The sequence below is a fragment of the Bacillus rossius genome, chromosome 5 (genome assembly GCF_032445375.1).
Source record: "Bacillus rossius redtenbacheri isolate Brsri chromosome 5, Brsri_v3, whole genome shotgun sequence".
In the NCBI taxonomy this organism is placed as follows: domain Eukaryota; kingdom Metazoa; phylum Arthropoda; class Insecta; order Phasmatodea; family Bacillidae; genus Bacillus; species Bacillus rossius.
This window is the reverse complement of record NC_086333.1, coordinates 21,344,614-21,366,246: the sequence shown is the minus strand read 5'-3', so window position 1 is coordinate 21,366,246 and position 21,633 is coordinate 21,344,614. Positions and strand designations below refer to the sequence as shown.

The 21,633-nt window shown below is 33.9% G+C and overlaps 1 protein-coding gene across 4 annotated transcripts in view; it reads left to right on the top strand.

The window, feature by feature from the left end:
• The window catches only part of LOC134531634 (alpha-tocopherol transfer protein-like), a 288,390-nt gene that overhangs the window by 164,466 nt on the left and 102,291 nt on the right, over positions 1-21,633 (top strand). Inside the window, exon 1 of one of the 4 annotated variants that reach the window (XM_063367395.1) lies at positions 615-673. The exons of 2 other annotated variants lie outside the window; for them this stretch is intronic. Coding sequence is in view for 1 of the 2 variants with exons in the window: in XM_063367394.1 (XP_063223464.1) it covers positions 697-724 (28 nt within the window). In the remaining variant the exon portion in view is untranslated. One more of the 4 variants, XM_063367394.1, reaches the window with a different exon arrangement.

The window sequence follows — 21,633 nt, the reverse complement described above, 5'->3', positions numbered from 1 at the left end:
AATGACACGATTTTTTTATGTCATATAATGAAATATTTAAATATTTACTATGTAAAATCAGGAAAAAATTATTAAATACGATGTCAAGTATTTGGAAATTAATTTTGAGCCAATGCACAATTTTTAAATTGGCACAATTTACAAAAACATTTCAAAACTTTTCTAATACATACCATTCTTTTTGCTTAGATAAAACGTATTAAATGCATTGTTCATTGTATGGATCACACTTAAGAAATTTGACATTCAGAAAACTAAAACGTTTATTCTTTAAATTGTTTGTAAATATGTAGTTGCTATAACTGAAACTGCATTTAAGAAATATATCCCGTTCTATAAAGAATTGTAGATTCAGTTGCACGGTTATAAGGGATTATTGGCAAAACTTAACTTTCTGCAGACGTGTAGGCTATTACTCGATTAAGGTAATTTACTTAAGAAATCAACGAAATTAAAATTTTAAAAAAATGTTCTTCGTTCAACTTTAAATTTCACCTTAAGTTTACACTTGTTATAGCCGATTATATAACCTGCATGATGTGAACTTGTGTGTCAAAACTTTATTATAACTTAGAGATAAACTAGCAGTTATCTTATCTGCCAAGAGCCACTGATAGGCTACTCTCTCAAGTGTCCACACATTTACAAAGGTTCTGGCCGCAGAGAAAGCTAGGTGAGTACAGTTTACAAAACACCATGGATTTATTACAAAATTGCTCACTATGTAAGAATTTACAGGAAATAATTATAAAATATAAATTGAAAGAATAAACAAACTATTGTATAAACAATTTTCATGCTTTAACGCTTAGGATCTCTATGGCATTCCTGTTACAAATTGTTTGCAACTACTTACTGTAATCGGTAAGAGGTTTGTTTAAATGAAACACTAAATACTGGTAACAATGTGTTGTATAATAAAACTCGTAGTTACAATTACTAATTGAAGAACCAATAGAGTATTTTTATATTTTGTAAAGTTATAAGAAGGTTTTGTTTGTAGTCAGTCCTATAATATATGGCATATTACATATTTAAGTTTATGAGTTTTGAGTAATGATTTTTAATGATTTCTCCAGTAAACGTGGTATAAACCAAGGAAGCGAGGCAGATAAATACAAGTTTGCACTATTATTTATATTTTATTTTTGACTTCATGATATTACTTGAATATTATATAATATTATAAATTTCACACATTTATACTATTTTTGTTTGTTTTACTGAGTGTGATTTTCTATATGTTGTTCATGCAATCATGGTATATCAACATTAGCTAAACAACATTCATGTATTTTAATTGTATAAACTTCAATATGTAATTTCTTTTTTTTTTGCTCAATTAACTAGATAGTTTGTAGGTTATATAAAAGTTTAATAAAAAAAACTAATGCACATGACTTCAGACTTACGTCGTGCAATGGGTGTAAAGAAACTGCCAGTGAACTGCTTGTAGTTGCAAATAATTTTTTATCACTTCCTATTCACATAATATTTTAATCGTACCGGTTAGCAAAACAACGGTAGTAAAAACCAACTTGGACAAAAAGTTGAAAAAAGTATCTTATATGTACAAATATATTCATCATTCATTCAGCAGAAATTAAAACACTCGAATGAAGAATTTTTTCATAAAGAAAACTGATTTTACATGCAATCTTTTAAGTATAGGATTTTGCGTTGAAATTTGTACTTATCTAAGAAGGGTGAAAATGTATAAAATTTGTCTACGAATAATGTAAGAAAACACTTATTTTTCAATACAGCTATCGTAAACTATTTAGTCATAAGAATTTCTTATATTATTATTTTAAGATTCGGCTGACCTAGCTACAGGCTAAAGCATTTATTGTTGTTGTTGTTGTTGTTGTAGTTGTTGTTGAGTATTAAAAAAAATTCAGCTATTAAATTATTGTTAAATACATTTTTTTCTTCAACAAGAAAATTGTATTTTATGCAGTAACGTTTTAGGCAATTCTTCGAAGGGAAAAAATACATTTACTATCACATTTCTTTCTGTAAGTCTATTCGCGATTGATTGACCTCAGTACATTCTTTTACACGGCACTCGTGGAACTTTTCGTGGTAAAAACAACATTAACAGTGACTTGTACACAAGAAAAATTAATCTTTTTGCTAGAAATATATTAAAAATATTATGAAATTAACCAATGACCATACTATTTTAATTTTTACGTTTCCATTTAGAGAAGTGTGAAATTATGTAATTATATATTAAAGCTCATATGGAATAAAACCTCTATAACAAACTGCAATTTATACCTTCTTAGGAAGAAAATGCCAATTTAGTTACAACATTTTTCGTACACTAGTCATGTATTACGTTATATTTTAGTTTGTTTATCACAATGAAGATATAAAGTACTAACAAAAATATATACATTTAAATACAGCTAGGTAATAAATAAAATAATCGAAATATTTCCTGATACTTTTAACATAGTCAAGTATGAAAACGCAATCTCTGAAAAAAAAAAAAAAATTAACAGACCTCTTAGATACGTACGTAGCTATTATATAATACTTTCACCATAACGTAAGCCTAGAGAAATTATCCCCGTAACCTGTGCAGAATAAATTTTTATAGTCTTAAAAATATTTTTTTTAATTTGGTTAAATATACTCAATTTTAATTGAACGTCATCTAATTTTAGCTCTTTTATAAGAATAAATTGCTAATAATATAATGATTCTTTATATGTGTATCATGATAAGCACATTATTTTAAAGTAATAAACAAATTTCTTATATCGTTTTAATAATTTATTTAATACAAGTTTATGTATATTTTTAGCAAAATTGTCATTTTAAAATATAATAATGCAGAAAAAATTATTTACTTAAAACAAACAGTAGTACTTAGCAAATCATATGACTAACGAATAAAAGGTACTTTACCCTAAATGTTAAGGAATGATAGAACATAAATATTTTAAAAATAGCTCTCCTTTCCCCCTAGTCTCAAAAAGAAATATATTTTAAAATCTTGTTCTGATCATAATAAACACCTATGGACATATCAAAACATTAAATATTAAAGAAAAACCTTTCTGTGTACTTTGTAATATTTAAGTAATTATAGTAAAACTATTTGACAACTTCTAGCCTTTCATAAGTATCTCAAACTAGATGATATACCTACTCGTGCTTCGCTGTAGAAGTCTATAGGCATAACACTCTCGCACCACCAATTTTACTGTGTTGATGCTGTTCTGTGACTTGTGATGAACTTATGTACCTTTCTACATATTAATAGGACTTGTATGTACCATACTGCACATGACATAGAACTTTTATGTAATGCACAGTTGGAAAAATGGTAGTACCATGCTGTAAATACTGCAAAATTAAAGTGCCACCATAATAAATGCTTTTAGATCGTAAGGAATTAATATTTTAATCAAACATATCTAAAATGTAAAAATATATATATTTTCATGCTTATATAATGGAAAACACCCATTTTTTTTAAAACTCCTTACTATCCATAATTATGTATTAAGGCTACAGAATAAAATATATATTAATTATTTATATTGCTATATTTACAGGGCCAAACCACCTCACACAATATAAGGTAGAAATAAATTTTTAATATAAATTTTAATTTTTTCTATTTATTTTCCTGGGAATGTCAACATTAGTCAAAAAAAAAGTTTTAGAAGGAATTTGAAGAAACACAATTTTTGATTTTGGGACATTGTTTGGACTTGGGGTGAACCCTGGGAAGGGGAAGGGAAAGGGGTGGGGGGGGGGGGGGGGCAGAAGGGCAAGTAAAAGGTCCCTTTTTTTAGATTTTTAAAATTTTTAATCGAAAACTATGCATCCTAGCGAAATGACCATTCTATACCTAAATAGAGCAGACAAAAATGTTCCACAACATTTTTTTTATTCACTTTATCGCTATCTCACATATTTTATGAAATATCTGCTCTCGAAAGTCACTAATTTTGAAATATATATATATATATATATATATATATATATATATATATATATATATATAGCCTTACATTTTTGATTTATTTGACTACCTAACTTTCCTGTTGTTCGTCGTACGAATAAGTCATTAAAAATAAGTTGTAGAGCATAAAATTTCCTTAAAGAATATATCTTTCTACTATCCTATCTTTAACATATCAAACGCTTGAGGTATTTTAACCTTTTTGTGTAAATTCCTAGATTTTTCAGAAAAACTTAACTTTTGTAATTTTTGTTGCTACAATTCTATAACTCTGTATAAAAATCAATAAATACGTATTTAAATGAATTAATATGTACTGTATATGTAGCGCACAAAGAAATCATGTCCTTATTTGTATTATATAGTATATGTGGTTCATATGTGCATATGTGGTTCATCAAAAGTAATGTTGATAGTGTCATTGAATAATATTTTTGGCATTAAGCATCTAATGAAACAATTTCAAGAGCTCCATCTCTCACCCTTATCGAAATAAAGTTACTATTCATGATGGAAAATACCTGATAATACTCAAAATTGACAATTTAGGAGGATCACTGAATCAGTGTTTTTTATTTATGACCCGTAATAAACATCTTCATAGACGATAATACTTGGTATTCAATCTATATAATTTAAATGTACAGTTAATATATAATATATAATAACTTACATTCGCTTCAAAAAAACATTCGAGTAGGGTGATTCTAGAGTCAACAAAAATTCGTACATAGGTTTATCTTTATTAACACATTATGCAAATCCTTCTATAGTGGTAGAACAACCTGAAATATATCTCTAAATCCTTTATATTAATAGTATATCTTTAGAAGTTTGTTTTGAATTTACAACTTATAAATTCTGATTATGGTTTTCATACACATACAAGCAATAAATGGCAATAATTGCACGTTAAACCAGCTAACACGTCACTGGGTATGATAAAGAACATTCAGACATGTAAAATATTAAAATAATTATTGTGCCATAATTACCTGTGAAAGTTGATCTCAAAATACTTATATGTGTAAACTGTAATGTGTTTTTGAGCATAACATAGTTAACGCACATAAGAAATATTGGTCCTAAAAATGACAATCTGTTTGTCTTTTCAATATTTATTTTAATATTAACAAATAAATCAATATTAGCAGAGTTCAAAATTCAACATCTGTATTCACGTTCAATAGTAGTAACATGCAAACATGTACCCTCGAATTACATATAAGATATATCGTGAATACTGAAATACTAAATTATATTTACGACTATCTGTGCAAAGTGACTTATTATTTTTAACTTTAACTTTAAATCTATCAGAAATGCAACCAATATGAGACTCAATTTTGCCAGTTATCATATGCGTTACAACAGCTATGTAAATATGTGTCAGTATTTATATTTGGCACACGAAATATACCGGCACTAGCTCAGGTGTGTTGGTAGGAACATTCTTCCCTTAACTCTGGACTTCAAGATGATCTTTGTAGACATGGGTGTCGCAAGAATATATTTTTTTGGGGGGGACTTCAATTGATTTAGTTAATGAGGAATATCCATCCCCTGAAAAAAAAAAAATGTTTGAAGGTGCAAAAAGATGGTTTTAGGCATTTTTCTTTCCTAAATATTTTTTTCAGAGAACAAATTTGTAAAAACACAGTTAACATTATCTGCTGGTGCTATATCCACAAAAAATCATTAATTTAAACATCAGGAGAAACCTGAATGTTACACTTAAATGCCTCAGCAGTATTAAGAATATTTCGCACATGTACACAAACATATGTAATAAAGTGATTATATTCACTATTATTATAGTATCTCTCCTCGGTATCGGACCTGATTTTGATTTTACACGAAGATCGAATTAAAAAGTGCTCACATTACCACGATTGGACTAAATGCATTGTGCGCAACATAGGGGTTATATCACAGAAATCACATTTTTAATATAACTACGAAACTAAATATATGATTGGAGGGGACGAAATTGAAGACTTTTATTATTGGGGGGGGGGGCGTGTCCCCCCCCCCCCCGTCCCCGGTTGCGACGCCCCAGGTTGTAGACTTTGTAGACACAGGAACGACCAAGGTAACTGTAAGGAAGCACTGCAACTACGGTAGTAGATGCTGGACCGAGGTGCATGGATCAGCGATCCATAAGGTCCTGAAATGTTTACAAACGTAAACCATCTACCAAGGATGAGACATCAAATTTCAGGATAGACGTCGTTGTCGATCTCGAAGCACTATTGGTATTATAGCGACCGATGCAGTAGTAAGTACTTCGGCGTTGTACGACCTTTATACTTGTAACATCCCTTTGTTATTGATAATGGTTTAATAGTATCTTGGATGCGTGCTGCGATCTAAGCCGGAGGTTTAGGGACCAGTTACAAATGGAAATTAGTTAATTGCATCGGAGTCTTTATAAACACCATAAATAAAAGCTAGAAAAATTAAAACAAAATCGACCTTAAATTTTATGAACTATACTTTACTATTCTTCCACATAGAAACTCCTCTTTACTTTTTTCTGCTTATATATGTATCGGAAAACATAAATGAGACAACATTATCCACAAATGTAGTGAAACATTAAATATATTGTCACGTGGCACCTAGCCGGTGCCACCACCATTTCTGTCACGTCTCACTTTCAGAGGGGGGAGAGAATCGTAGCTCTTTACATAGAAACAACTCGCTTGGCATCAACTAGTCTTAACTTCATAAAATACTTTACTGTACCTAGGATCATAGGTTCGTCATCCCGTACAGGATGTCTGGTGAGAGCTGAACTAAGGAGATTTTGCAAAATAACATAATACTAAATTAAAATTGATTTTATTCTTTAAGTCAAATAATCAACATCATTTTTAAAGAACATTTAAATAGCGGGATTACAATTGAAAACAATAATTCCTTCATTACTTCCTTATGGCTGAACGATCTTTACAAGAGAGAGAGAGAGAACTTCACTAAACACTTCCCTAGTCCTTCCTAATACCTCAAATCATAATTAATACCTAAAATTAAAACAAAGATAAGTCCATACTCACATTTTCCGAAAAGCCTTTCTTGATCGATTACTTAACACTAACGTAGGGGCCTCTCCTGCCCTTAAAATCCGAACGAACATTACATTTTAAAAATTATAACTAAACGACTTGTGACGAGGGCCATTGCCTCCGCCCGAAAGCTTGAAGATGACTACATTATGACCTAACTTAAACTACATTACGAATTAAACGACTCGTGGCCTCTGGCGTCGGCCATAGCTTCCGCCCGAATGAGCCTGAATTCCTACATCACGAACGAACTAACAACTCGTGGCCACAGGTGAGAAGCATAGCCTCCGCCTGAGTGAGCCTGAAACGATTACATGCCGAGCTTAACTCAAACTACTTTTCGACCTAACAACTCGTGGCCACAGGTGAGACGCATAGCCTCCGCCTGAGTGAGCCCCGAGTCACCAATCACTTGCGCTTAAATTCGCGCGCCCTGCCGCGCCTACCATAACAAAAGCTCGTTATTGAAGTCAAATTTACTAAAAAACTAACTAGAACATCTGGGAAGACTACCCCCCTCTACCCCGATGTGCAGGCCACACCGCGCGGCTTGTTACGACAGCGCGCCCCAGTAACTGCGGCCCGTGGCTGCGCCAGCGCGCGGCCAAACAAACAAACAAAATTCTGCAAGCCCGCAGCGCGCCGCGCCGGCCCCGTGCCCCAATTACATGGTCACGCCACTTGCGCTGACGAGTGAACAGAGCAGCCAGCCCAGAGTCCCGTCAGTAAAGTCCCTAAATTTGATTTCAACAACCCTGCACAATTTCGAACCGCGACATAACCCTCCCCTCACAGAGCTCGAGCCCCATCGAGCTACCTCAAAATTACAAATTGTATTTCTCCATCAAACCATAACTATAAATTCCTTATTTCACAAAAACAATAATTTTCTTAGTTTCTTACTGTCTGAACATACATCTAGATTCTGCACAAGATTTATTTAAGACATCATGGATTCATAAAAATAAAAATGTAAAACTTTTATCTGGTTTGTTTTCACAGGGACCTTCAGAGGCTCGAGTTCTCAATTCTAAAAAAAAATTGTTCTGTTAGTGAAGCTCTCTTTACAAATTAAATTACTGTTCTTAGTTTCTCAGTATTCGTTAAACAATGTGCAAATTCTTGATAATTATTATTATTTTTTTTTTTCAGTTTCCCTTTATTACCATACTTCTCTCGCTCTTCAAAAAAAATTAAGTGTCCTTACAAAATTATCAGTGTTTCAAATTAATTAAACTCTTATCTCGTGAAGGTTGGTGCAACTCCTCGAAGTCAGTGTTGTCGAGAAGAGTAGCTCCCTGGGCTGGCCATCAGCAAACACCAATAAACTCCAACAGCTACTGGACTGGCTTCCAGGGCAGCTCACATCTTCTCCCCACATCTGCTTCGGAGTTGTGCCATCCTCATCACGAACAGATTACAATTCCGAAACATCATCAACAGGCCTTACCATCACGCCTGACAAATACAAAACTAACTACTAAACTGCAATCGATGGGCAAGGATGCAAACACACAAGAAAAATAAAATTAATTAATTCAACTGCTAACATAAAGTATCCCACCCTTAGCATAATCTAATCAGGCAAATAATTTGATAGGAAAAACTTAAGGAAGGGAAACATGACCTCCAATGATTTTCCCTAACTCTTGAGTCTTGATCTTCTCTATACAGCAAATAGTCCCCACGAAGTAACTGGGTTGAAGGTCACTTCACATGACGCACCCATAACCTCTTCTACTCTTCTTTTCTTCTGGGGGCAACCACAATGCCCAGCAATCTCTCTCCATGGTGCCGAACCAGCTATCCCATGAGAGTAAACAACGTAGTCAATAGAAGCGCAGAGGGGAAACACCAATCTCTGGCTTGTCGAGTCATAAAACTGCTTTATCTTCTTCTTCTTCTTCTTCTGAGTAAAACATCTGATTAATCTTGCTACTATTCTTCCCAACAATAAAAAAAAGTTCATCAGGTATCTTCATGAAAAAACATTCTAACTAATAATAAGTCTTCTTTTTCTTCTTTTTTTTTCTGTTAGATGTAATAGAAGGCCATGTTAGGGAGGTTATAGGGAAAAAGAGTGGCCAATTCCCACCCCATCACCCACCTAGATCATGACTAATTAACTTTTAAACTTTCTATTTCAATCAAATTAAAAAAACCATTTTTTTTTATTCAAACTTTTAAATTATAATTACTTTTACTTCATAACCTCAAAAGCTAATCAATAATTCTAAATGAAATTGTGATTTACTGCATCCTTATTCCATCCGATCAGTTTGTTTATAACCTTTCTTGTAGAGTATAAAATTTTCAAACATTACTAATTAAAAAAAAATTTAAATTTTGGTGTAGTTAAGTTAAAATTAAATTTACTATTTCTTAGTTTGAAATAATTTAAGTTTTCAGAACTATTCCATTGTCTAATCCACAACACTTAAAAATCAACTCAAAAACAAATCATCAAAATCAATAAGATCATCTGACCTACCTATCAGTACTGTGAACTTGAACTGTTCGTACACATTTATAATAAGCTATGGTATTTAAATTCCAACCTAAATAAGGTTTAAAAAAACTACTAATCCCTCTGTAAATAAAGAAAATTAACTTTAAAAATTAAACTTAAGGTATTAGTTCTTTTTGACAGCTACCACAACTCACTAGTTCCATTACATTACTATAACTTAAAAAGTTCTGTAAATAATGTTTATAACAAAAAAACTCCAGTTACTGTCTTCCATAAAAAAAAATAAAACTTTACATGACCTTATTAATCTCCACTTGTAAGTCCATGGCTGCCAGCTTTCTCTTCTCTTGAATCTTCAGTCTTGGTTCTTGTTTCTGAAATCTTGCATCTTGTCTCTCGAACTCTTGCAATCTTGTATACTGTATTGCTGCTCAGCTCATCTTATGGTATCTGTAACAGTTTCAAATACATGTTAATTTAAATTACATAATTCATGTTCTTTGGTCCTAAAAAAAATTGTATTATTAGTACACATTACCCTGAAACAACATTATTATTCATTGTTTATTATTTTAAAAAATTTCTTTACCATAAAATACTCTTCTTTTTTTTTCTATTTAGGCCTACTTATTTTCCTTCTTCTCAATTACATTCTGCTTCAAATGTTAATCCTAACTTAAGACCTACCATCTATTTATTATTCATTACCTACATTATTTATGTTACCCTAAAATTCCCATTTAAGTTTCTAATACTTCCTATCAAAGACATTCTCTCTCAAAAAAAATTTACTTATGACTCTTAACTTAACAAACTTAAAAAAAACTTTTACACTAGACTTAACTTATTATTCATTCTTAGTTACTAAATTTCTATATGTAAACTTTAGTACTTACAAACAAAAACTGCCTATTTCTCTCTACCTCTTAATCTCTTTCAATTATTACAATAATAATGTTACCTTGAATCTTTAAACTTTCTTCTTTTCAATTAAATTAGACATCTCATAACAATAAAAATTCTGCCTATACTCTTCTTATGGGTGTCCAACCCAACAACAAAATTTCAAATTCTCAAGTTTCCTTATATTTAAATTATGCAATACAAATAACCTCTGTGGTGCCTGTAACCTTTTTTCCTCATCATGACAACTCTAATTCCTCGGGGTCTGTCTTCACTGTTTCAAATCAAATATCTCAAAAAAAATTAAAAACAAATTTATTATTTTAAGAAAACAAAAATTTAACATTGAATTTACTATGGAGCCTGGAAATCTTAATGTCCCACAGCAGCTAACATGACTAAATCCCATGGAACCCCAGGTTTACATAACCTGTGCCCAAAAATTTAAGCATACCAGGCTTTCCCTGCACTGGTTTTACAGCATCACACACTATTTAGGGCCCCTGATCTGCCATCAGTCCCAAGGAATTTTCCCACAACCCCTCTCTACACAAGCGCCTACCGCATTCCTCTCAAATGGCTATCGGTTTTACGGCATTCTTTTGGGATCCGACCATCAAGTTAGGGCTAATCGAACACTAAACCTCCAAAATTCCAAACTAATGTAAATCAATTAAATTTTCTCTGTAATTGCTTAAAATCCAAATAAAACTTATTCAAACATGCCAAAGAAACTTCCAAAAAAAATTCATAATCTTATCTTCAAACCATTAAAATAAAAATAACTAGATTACTCTGTTTTCCCCTTAATAACTGTAAACTGTCAACAAATATCATGTCGTAAATTTAACTATGCTTACTGACTCTAAATCATAAAATCTCATTCGTCCTAATTAATAAACAACCGATTTCCTTAAAATCTCACTGTATCTCTCACACTCAAACTCCACTGGCTGAATATCTCAATAAATTCAAAAACAATTATCTAAACTCTTAAAGAAACTCCTCCCCAATTATTCAAACTTACTTCACCTATTTCATTACTTAAAACACCTTACTCAAAAAAATTAATTCAGTTAGCTATCTTCCATTATTATTTGACAGAAAAAAACTTTCTCATAAATTAATTTAAAATTCAATTTCAAACTTAGGCAAGTACACTAACTCTCTTCATCAATGTTTCTCATTTCCCTTGTTCCTAACTTTTAACACATTCTCTAACTTAACCCAGGGACATTTTACCTCCAGAGAATTTACCTCACAAAATAACCAAAAATTTCACTGTAGTGCCTATCTGCTATAGGCCCACTACACAACAAGGGATTCTAACCCCACCAACAAACTTCATTGAAATGGTACCCTATCCCATACAGGATAGCCACTTCGGTACTATCATGGGGAACTCCTGCCCCAAACTACTCACAACTCTCAGGATTCTCCTAACCCTTAATTCACGTAGCCAGCCCATCTTCTATGGGTCTGCTCTACAATCCCTACTTCCCAGGGACACAACACCTCACATTAGGGTCCCTCGCCCTAATGAAAATTAATTTTGTCTCTCTGTTCCCTTGGAGTAAATTCCCTCTACACACAAAAACTATCCTTCCCACTTTTCTCAATGCTTATCCCTTTTTATAGTGTACCTCCTTACTAACTGTTTACAAATCCCAAAAAATTTAACCAACAAAAACATAAACAACTTACAACGAAACACTTCTAGCCTATACATCATACACTTCTTAAAATAAATTACTTACATAGTGAAAGTTCCTCTTCTCCTAAAACACACTTAAATTTAAAGTGATTAAATAATAGTCTATTTTCTTATCGCTAAGTTACCGTACAGCTGATCAAAACAAGGTCACATCCGTCCACGTCTCCGTACGAGCCCGTGACGTCACCGCATTCCGCCAGGTTCGCCAACCATCGCTTGCGGTTCCTCCGTTCTCCGCTAGGTCTCAGCACCTCCCCGTCACATGTTCACTCTGCCACGTCCACTGACGTGTTCTGAAACAACTCTCAACATTTTTCTAATTAAAACAAAACATCACTATAAATTCTATAACTCTCTTTTACATAAACTCTCGTTTTCTCTTTAATTCCTTTCTAACGTTTATCCTTCCCTCGACTGATTTATTTCGTACGTCTCGTCTCCTACGCGCACGACAACTAAACAAACTTCTCTTGAAAATAATTCCTAATAACGAAAAAAAAAAACTTTATTTTAAATTATAATTCTCTTAACCTACCATCTTAAAATTAACTTCAATTAAATTAAACCACTTGCATTATCTCTAATAAGCATTTAAATTATAACGTATTCTCCTCACGTAAAAATCCCTGATAAACTCAACGACTTAAAACAACTTATCACTATAAACTTTATCCTTACAAGTATACTCAAATAAACATCTGTTACGTCAAAAAAAAAATCTCAAAGACTTCCTCCACTTAGATTAAATTCCGTAATCCTCTCCTCAAGTAAACTCTTAATAACCTGCTATCAGAAGCTGAAACTAACTTAATAATAAACATAAAAAATCTCCCTCTCTCTCCAGAAATAGAACCTACCCGGCGCCTCCACCATTTCTGTCACGTGGCACCTAGCCGGTGCCACCACCATTTCTGTCACGTCTCACTTTCAGAGGGGGGAGAGAACCGTAGCTCTTTACATAGAAACAACTCGCTTGGCATCAACTAGTCTTAACTTCATAAAATACTTTACTGTACCTAGGATCATAGGTTCGTCATCCCGTACAGGATGTCTGGTGAGAGCTGAACTAAGGAGATTTTGCAAAATAACATAATACTAAATTAAAATTGATTTTATTCTTTAAGTCAAATAATCAACATCATTTTTAAAGAACATTTAAATAGCGGGATTACAATTGAAAACAATAATTCCTTCATTACTTCCTTATGGCTGAACGATCTTTACAAAAGAGAGAGAGAGAACTTCACTAAACACTTCCCTAGTCCTTCCTAATACCTCAAATCATAATTAATACCTAAAATTAAAACAAAGATAAGTCCATACTCACATTTTCCGAAAAGCCTTTCTTGATCGATTACTTAACACTAACGTAGGGGCCTCTCCTGCCCTTAAAATCCGAACGAACATTACATTTTAAAAATTATAACTAAACGACTAGTGACGAGGGCCATTGCCTCCGCCCGAAAGCTTGAAGAAGACTACATTATGACCTAACTTAAACTACATTACGAATTAAACGACTCGTGGCCTCTGGCGTCGGCCATAGCTTCCGCCCGAATGAGCCTGAATTCCTACATCACGAACGAACTAACAACTCGTGGCCACAGGTGAGAAGCATAGCCTCCGCCTGAGTGAGCCTGAAACGATTACATGCCGAGCTTAACTCAAACTACTTTTCGACCTAACAACTCGTGGCCACAGGTGAGACGCATAGCCTCCGCCTGAGTGAGCCCCGAGTCACCAATCACTTGCGCTTAAATTCGCGCGCCCTGCCGCGCCTACCATAACAAAAGCTCGTTATTGAAGTCAAATTTACTAAACAACTAACTAGAACATCTGGGAAGACTACCCCCCTCTACCCCGATGTGCAGGCCACACCGCGCGGCTTGTTACGACAGCGCGCCCCAGTAACTGCGGCCCGTGGCTGCGCCAGCGCGCGGCCAAACAAACAAACGAAATTCTGCAAGCCCGCAGCGCGCCGCGCCGGCCCCGTGCCCCAATTACATGGTCACGCCACTTGCGCTGACGAGTGAACAGAGCAGCCAGCCCAGAGTCCCGTCAGTAAAGTCCCTAAATTTGATTTCAACAACCCTGCAAAATTTCGAACCGCGACAATATACCTTGTAAATCATTTGTTTATTGTAAGAAATTAGGGATTATATGGTCGACTTTGAAAGAGATATCAGATCATAATTTTTCAGTGCAGTTAATATTATTTAAGTAAGTTAGATGCGTGACTCAAGCAGTAACTGGGTAGATGCTCTGGAAACAGTGTGACGGAGACATGCCCTCTGCACCGACGATGCGCAGTTAATCATCGGAAGCAAATAGGCCGGAGATAGCGTAGAACCATGGGGAAACTGGGACCCACTGCACAAAATAATGCAGTGTAATATACATCAAAATGCTCGATACAAAAGTGAAGCAAGGTCGTTACTTCAAACAAGGAAAAGGGGGTGGTGGCATAGGAAACATTATGTTCCACTTACCAATTATGTGGGTACAAACAATGTTCTTAGGACATCCTAGAAGTAGCTGGAACCCTGGGGCAGTCATAATCCAGTTGCGTGGCACACACTCGAGACGAAAAAGAAAGAGGCGAAAGATCACAGCAAATACTGCATAAAGTGGAGAAAATCTTTGGAAAACTCTCCCAAACGTAAGCGACTACATGCTGGTGAAAATGTAGCACTTAAAACTTTGACCAAAAAAAGTGCCGTACGGAAACAAGGAGCTCGCGTCTAGACACTAAGATAGTCTGTATATTTCTCGCACCACGACGTATCGTCGAGAGCCAAGGTTCTAGGGAGCTTAATTGTATGTTTTCGATAGAAGTCGAAAGTAGTACTAGAGGGTGGTTCGTACATTCTAGTGGTATAAGGTCTAGGAGGGAGGTGAAGCCAGAGTTCGTAATGCACCACACCTTACCTCCATTCATAAATTTTTGAGGTTATTTACAGAGGCAGGCGGATGCTGAAAGCTCGTGGACCAAGGCTCATGAAGTGATTTGATGTGCGGAGGGGTTAGTTAGAGTATCAACAGGGCTGACTGGTCATGCACACTCACAATAAACTATAAGAGTATTATTCAATGATTAAATAAAAAAGGACAATTTCAGATAAATAATTTATTTTTTTTAAGTAAATTATTTTTTAAATCTCAACACCCTGACCATATTATTAATATCACTAGTATTTTAAATTATTTCCTACATGATACTGATTTTACTATGTTTAAGTTTTATCTGATTTGGGGCCCCTTACAAAAAAGGAATAAAATTTTTTTTTTTTTTACTATTAAAACAAATTAATAATTACATGATGAATTCCTTACAAAACAAAATTTTTTGTTTATCAAAATATCTTTAGTCCATGTTACATTGTTTCGTTGCTTGTAAATTACATATTTTAAATAAGACGTTACATTGGTTCGAAAAAAATTCTTTAAGATAGAAGAGAAGACAAAGTTTGACGAGAAGTCCGATGAGGTTAAGTCCACGAAATTTTCACATTATGTAGAGTTGATTAAAAAAGGTTAGTAGTTCATGCCAAAAATAATGAAATAGTCGTCGGCTTTCCTGAATTAGGTGCGGTCACATCATTTTGCTTCCGGGCTGCCGGGGACAGGCCCCCAACACCACAGCACAAGTTGGTTCAAGTGTACCGCATGGCCGGTATCGTGGAACCGCTAATTAACATAAAAATAACAAAGAATATTAACACGCCCGGTGTTACAAACATTTCCCTACGTTCTTGAGAAATAAGACAACAAAACTTACCACTTAGTGCGGTTGTAGATGCTTAATGCATCTTGAAAACTTTAAATCACACAAGAACGAATTTTTGAGTTACTACATCATGGCGTCAAAGTGCTGGAAAAGACCGTTTGTGGTCAGTAAGTGCAAGACGAAGAAGGACATTGAACATGGCACTCGTAGAGAGTACTTTTTTTTTTAAAACATATCGATTATTAATGGAGCATTAATTCTATTACAAAAGATTGACTTATAAAGTCTTAAATATACCTTCACATATTTACCATAATAATAAAATTGTAAACATATTATTCATAATAGATTTAAAAAAAATTACATTGACACAATAAAAAAAAACTTGATGTTCAAACATTTAAATTACACATAATTAAAATTATTACAACTTCATTCAAAATTAACCTTTAAATCTTTAAATAACATATTACCATTAACAAATACCAATTTAAAACACTGAAAACGTGTGGAAACCAGTTCGCCCAAAAAAAAGAAAAAAAATTATAAATAAATAAGTTGAGCAAGTGCCACCAACATTAAAACGGCACACACTCCCCCCCTCAAAGCAGACGCTACCGGGAGACAACAACAAACTACACCATATATCCCACAAAAATTAAAACTAAATCCTTGACCACAAAAAAAACCCATTACATACATATCATAATAAAAAAAATTACAAACTACTCCACATTGGAGGATGAAGCTACGGGTATTAAGATGGTTCCCGAAGGGATAGGAGGTGAGGGATTAGAAGGGGTGGTCGAGATGGACCTAAACTTGAACCATAGAGTAATACATAGGATAAAAATGCAAAGGAAAACGAAGACTGACAAAATTAAAGCAATGACATTAAAATTAGAATTAGTTTCAACATACTGGTGAGGACGTAAAAGCTTAACAATGTCGTGGAATGTAGCACCACTAGGCTGAGAAATCAAAAGTTTGTTAATATCTTCCACAATTGAAGAATTGAAGGATACATTTGGTAACTTGGAAAATGTCAGCTGACTTAAATTGACATTAAATTTAGGTACATGTACAATGGGTAGAGACATATTAAAAGTGATAGAGGAACTGACTGAACCAAAGGTTTTAAGGAAAGGACAAACAATGTCACAACGTACGGCGAACAAGTGGTAAAGACGGAGTTAGTGGTAGAAACGAATAACCACGAATATGTTTTTGTCAACCAGATTATGGCAGACCTTGCAAATTGTGTGTGTAAATTTGAATTTTTTTTTTTTTTGCCAAGATTTTGAACTGGATGCTAGAAGACCAGGAAAAATGTTTTGGTGCAGTTCATATATTGTAGTAGACCTTGATTTTGTTTTGCGAAAAGTACGAGTAAAAGTACTCCTTTAGTTCCTAGGAATTTTTTGAAGAACTACAGAATCGAATTTCCTGCCTGGTGTCAAGAAACAGCGCTGGAACAACAGTCAGAGATTTATCCAGTTGATACTGTTTCCACCTTGACACTACTTAGGCGAGCGTACGATGACCACATACCTCCGAGAAACCAAACTCGAAGCTAAAGTGGGAATTAAACCCGACGACAAAGACGAAGAAGACGAATACGAAGACGAATAAGACGACGAATGAATGAATAATTGTTTCTGATCTGTAGGCTACAAAACTTTCCTTGAGTTGATAAATGACGAAGGCGAAGTTTTGATTCCAAGAGTTATTTTCACTGAGAATGACATTGTTGACCTGAATTACCTTATTTAAATCTGATTCTAAGTCCTTGTTTGCATGTTCCAACTGAAGCAAATTGAAATTCAATACAATAGAATAAAAATTGTCTGAAAATAGAAGATCATCTTCTTTTTCAAAGAGAACACCAGTATGAGTTGTTGTTACCGTAATGTTAGCTGAAGTTAAGGTGAAGACACAGAGAAGAATACCAAGTGGTCCAAACATGGCGCACAGACATCAATCAACGGAGTGGACCAAGAGAGCGGACCGCTGCACTAAAACATAAAACATAAAGAACAAGTGCGGATAGCATTGCATTAGGACAAAAAATTCTAACATCCTCCTCTACCAATGATTCAAAATAGAAACCTATAAACAAATGAATACTTGAACATAACACTTCAAACTAGGAAAACCCTACAACCAAACTTACTTCCCAAAACTAACATACAAACAATTAACCCTTGTCGCGACAACTTAAAACTAGGTACCATGGTTTTTTATATTTTTATATTTTATGTGCACATACTTGTTATTACATTACTTTTACTTTTCTTTATTCATTTTCTTGTGTAGTTATGTATATTATGTATATATAGATATATAGATATAGATATATTGATCTAGGCCTATATTGATTTATTAAAAAAAAAGTTTCTTGGGACTCAAAGACTAGGATCGGTGGGTGATCAGGCCACGATCGACTGAGCCAAAGGCCCAAACAAAACTGGGGTGCAATTTCCCCTAACTTACTGAAGACGATGAATGATATTTCTTTAAATGAGAAATGTGGGCTCTGGTAACATAGGATCCAGTGTCTGGATCGCACAAACTTGCCGTAACTGGGGTTAGAAAACGCTGTATCTGGTAAGGACCTGACCAGCGAAACGATAACTTTGCCATTCTTTTATCTACTTTTTTACTGATTGGGTGTGCTCTGCACAAGACGAGATCACCTCGTCGAAAAGGATTATCGATTCTGTTCCTGTTATATTTGACTCTATATCTCTCATGAGAGCGCTTGAGATTTCTAAGGGCGGCTGCCCAAACTTCCTTTATGTTTTTTGGGTCATCTGGTAACAATTCATTTAAAGACCAAAGATTTGCTAATGGGTTATTGGGAGTGAAAGTGAACATCAAATTATATGGTGTAGACTTATGTGATTCATGTCGTGAGTAATTAAAAGCCATCTGAAGCCAAACTAAATGTTTGTCCCAACTATTCTGATCTTCGGCATGAAAAGCGATTAACGCAGATCGGAGGTTTCGATTAAACCTTTCCGCATGCGAAGGTGGCGGATAGTACGGAGACAGACAAATGTGACGTATACCATGGGTGAAACACATATTCTTAAATGCTTTAGAAGTGAATTGAGATCCGTTGTCTGAAACAATTGAAACAGGTATACCAAAATTTTGAAAGATATTGGTTTGAACAGCTTGTATTGTTGAGGGTGCATCAGCTTTCTTTAACGAGATCAACCAAACAAATTTTGAAAATGCATCTACACAAACTAGCAACATATTATTTCCTTTTCTACTTCTTGGTAATGGTCCCACAAAATCAATGAATAATTTCTGCATTGGTTTATCTGAAACTTCTGAAGACAACAAACCTAAATGTGTATTTTGAGCTGGCTTACTAAGGGCACAAAGTTGGCACTGCTTAACTCTCTCTGCAATTTCACCATACATGCCTTTCCAAACAAATTTTCTTCTGATAGCCTCAATTGTTTTATAGGTACCCAAATGTGCACCAATGGGTGATGAATGAAAATACTGGAAAACAACAGGTTTCAAGACTTGAGGTAACACAATACGTTTCTGATGATTTCGAATTCTAGAATATAAGACACCATTAGATAAAAAATAAGATTTTTGGGGTATTCCAGATTTTAAATTTTGAACAATCTTCCGTAATTCTTGATCCTCTTCTTGATGCAATTGAATGTTTTTGAATGTTAAAGGAAAATCTGTTAGAAGAACTTTACATTTGTTTTCCTCCAATGAGGGATTATGTTGTGTCTTATCAAACATACGTGAAAGAGCATCTGCAACAACATTTTGAGATCCTCGGATATGTTGAACTTTAAATTTTAGTGAAGAAATCCTCATTACCCAACGACCAATTTTGCCTAACTGGCGGGGATGTGCAAGAAGCCATGATAATGCCTGATTGTCCGTTTCTAAAAGAAATTCAGCATGTTCTCCCATACAGCACAAAATGTTACAGATATGTTTCAGAAATATAACTTTTGAAACATTGTAACATGTTTGAAACATTTCGCAACCTACCTGAAACATCTCGGATATATTTCAGAAACGTCGAAATGTCCGCCCTGTGAAATATTTCAATGAAACCTCCCTGCAACATCAAATGGTAATGTTTCTGAAATGTTTCAATGAAACCTCCCTGCAACATCAAATGGTAATGTTTCTGAAATGTTTCCACTAATGTCCCATCAATATTTCTGAAACATTTAACCGAAATATTTCCATAAATGTTATGAAATACATATAAAATGTATCATGTGACCCAAAATACCTCTGGAAATTAGGATGACTGAGGGTATATTTATAATTTAAAAGAGTATTGCACTTTAACAGATACCATAATGTTACAGCTGCATTGGTCAGCTAGTTGCAGTGAAGTGCAGTGACTGTGTTCCAATTCATCACAGCATTTACCTCGTACACTTCCTCTTGATCACTTTTTGCATAATGCCCCTTGACCACACCCTTAGAAAGTGTTAATCGGTGGATTGATATGATCTTGTTCGTATCTTCTTGTTTTCGTCAAGTTTTGCTTGTCCATAGTAATGTGTCATTTTTTGATTATATAAAAAAATAGATATTGTAATATTATTTTGTTTGAAATTATTTTAAAGATGTGCTCTAGTAGGGCATAGAATGTAAATTTTTGTCGTTTTTAATGTAATGATAATTGATTATATTACTTAATAATTTGGCTTGTACAATAATTAAAAATTTACTTATAATTTCTAATGTAAGATTAAAAAGGCCTGCCGACAAAATCCAACAATTCAGGTAAATTAATGAAACCATATTCTCCACCCTACTGAGCTTAATTTATATATATATATATATATATATATATATATATATATATTATGAACCGCCAAGTTAAGGAAATAATTTAATTAATAAAGACATCAGATGTTTTCCCAGGTCAGTGTACCAGACTTGCCTAACATTAATTTTACAAACTATATTATTATTCTAAAAACAAATTATGGTTATAAAAGTAAAATTTAAATAAGTCTTCAGTATGCTTGCAAAGTGAATGAAACTTACATGAATGTAATAGGTAGCCCAGCATTGGTGTCCATGGTTCCTGTCCATTGCATTTTATTTTAATGGGGAATTTGAATGTGATATAGTGGCAGGCAGGCATGCATCTACATCAGTACATGGGGAAAAAGGGACAAGCTAATGCACAAAGGTTCCATTATTAAATACAATGACAATGTCATCTTGTAATGAATAAATTAAATTGAGGCTCCCCAAGCTATCTGGATGTGATCTCCTTATGCTCAGCACAGAAAGTATGCTAATATTTACTTAATCCATAACAACCAAACCCCACTTGCATAGGAGACATGATTACTGAGCATTTTAAAATATAATTTTCACAACCCAATGTGTTATGGCCACTTCAAGTTTGTTTTTGAGTATCATAAATGAGCACTTGTCCATCGATGTCTTTATCTGTATTTGAACAATGTCTTGAGAATTTGGGTATGGTTTTCTATTGCATTCCAGATGTTGACATTCTCAAAAATCACGACACTGTTATTGTGTACGGTATCAGTGGTCTAGATAATCATGTGGTATTACATTAACTTAAAATACTTGATACACACAAGAAAAAAAATCGCATTCAACCTCAAACAAATGTTATAGAAATAAAAAAATAATATACCTATATACAATACACTAACATATTATAATAGAAAATTCCTACTTGTATGTTGCACAGGAAACCGGTATTAACATAATGAACAG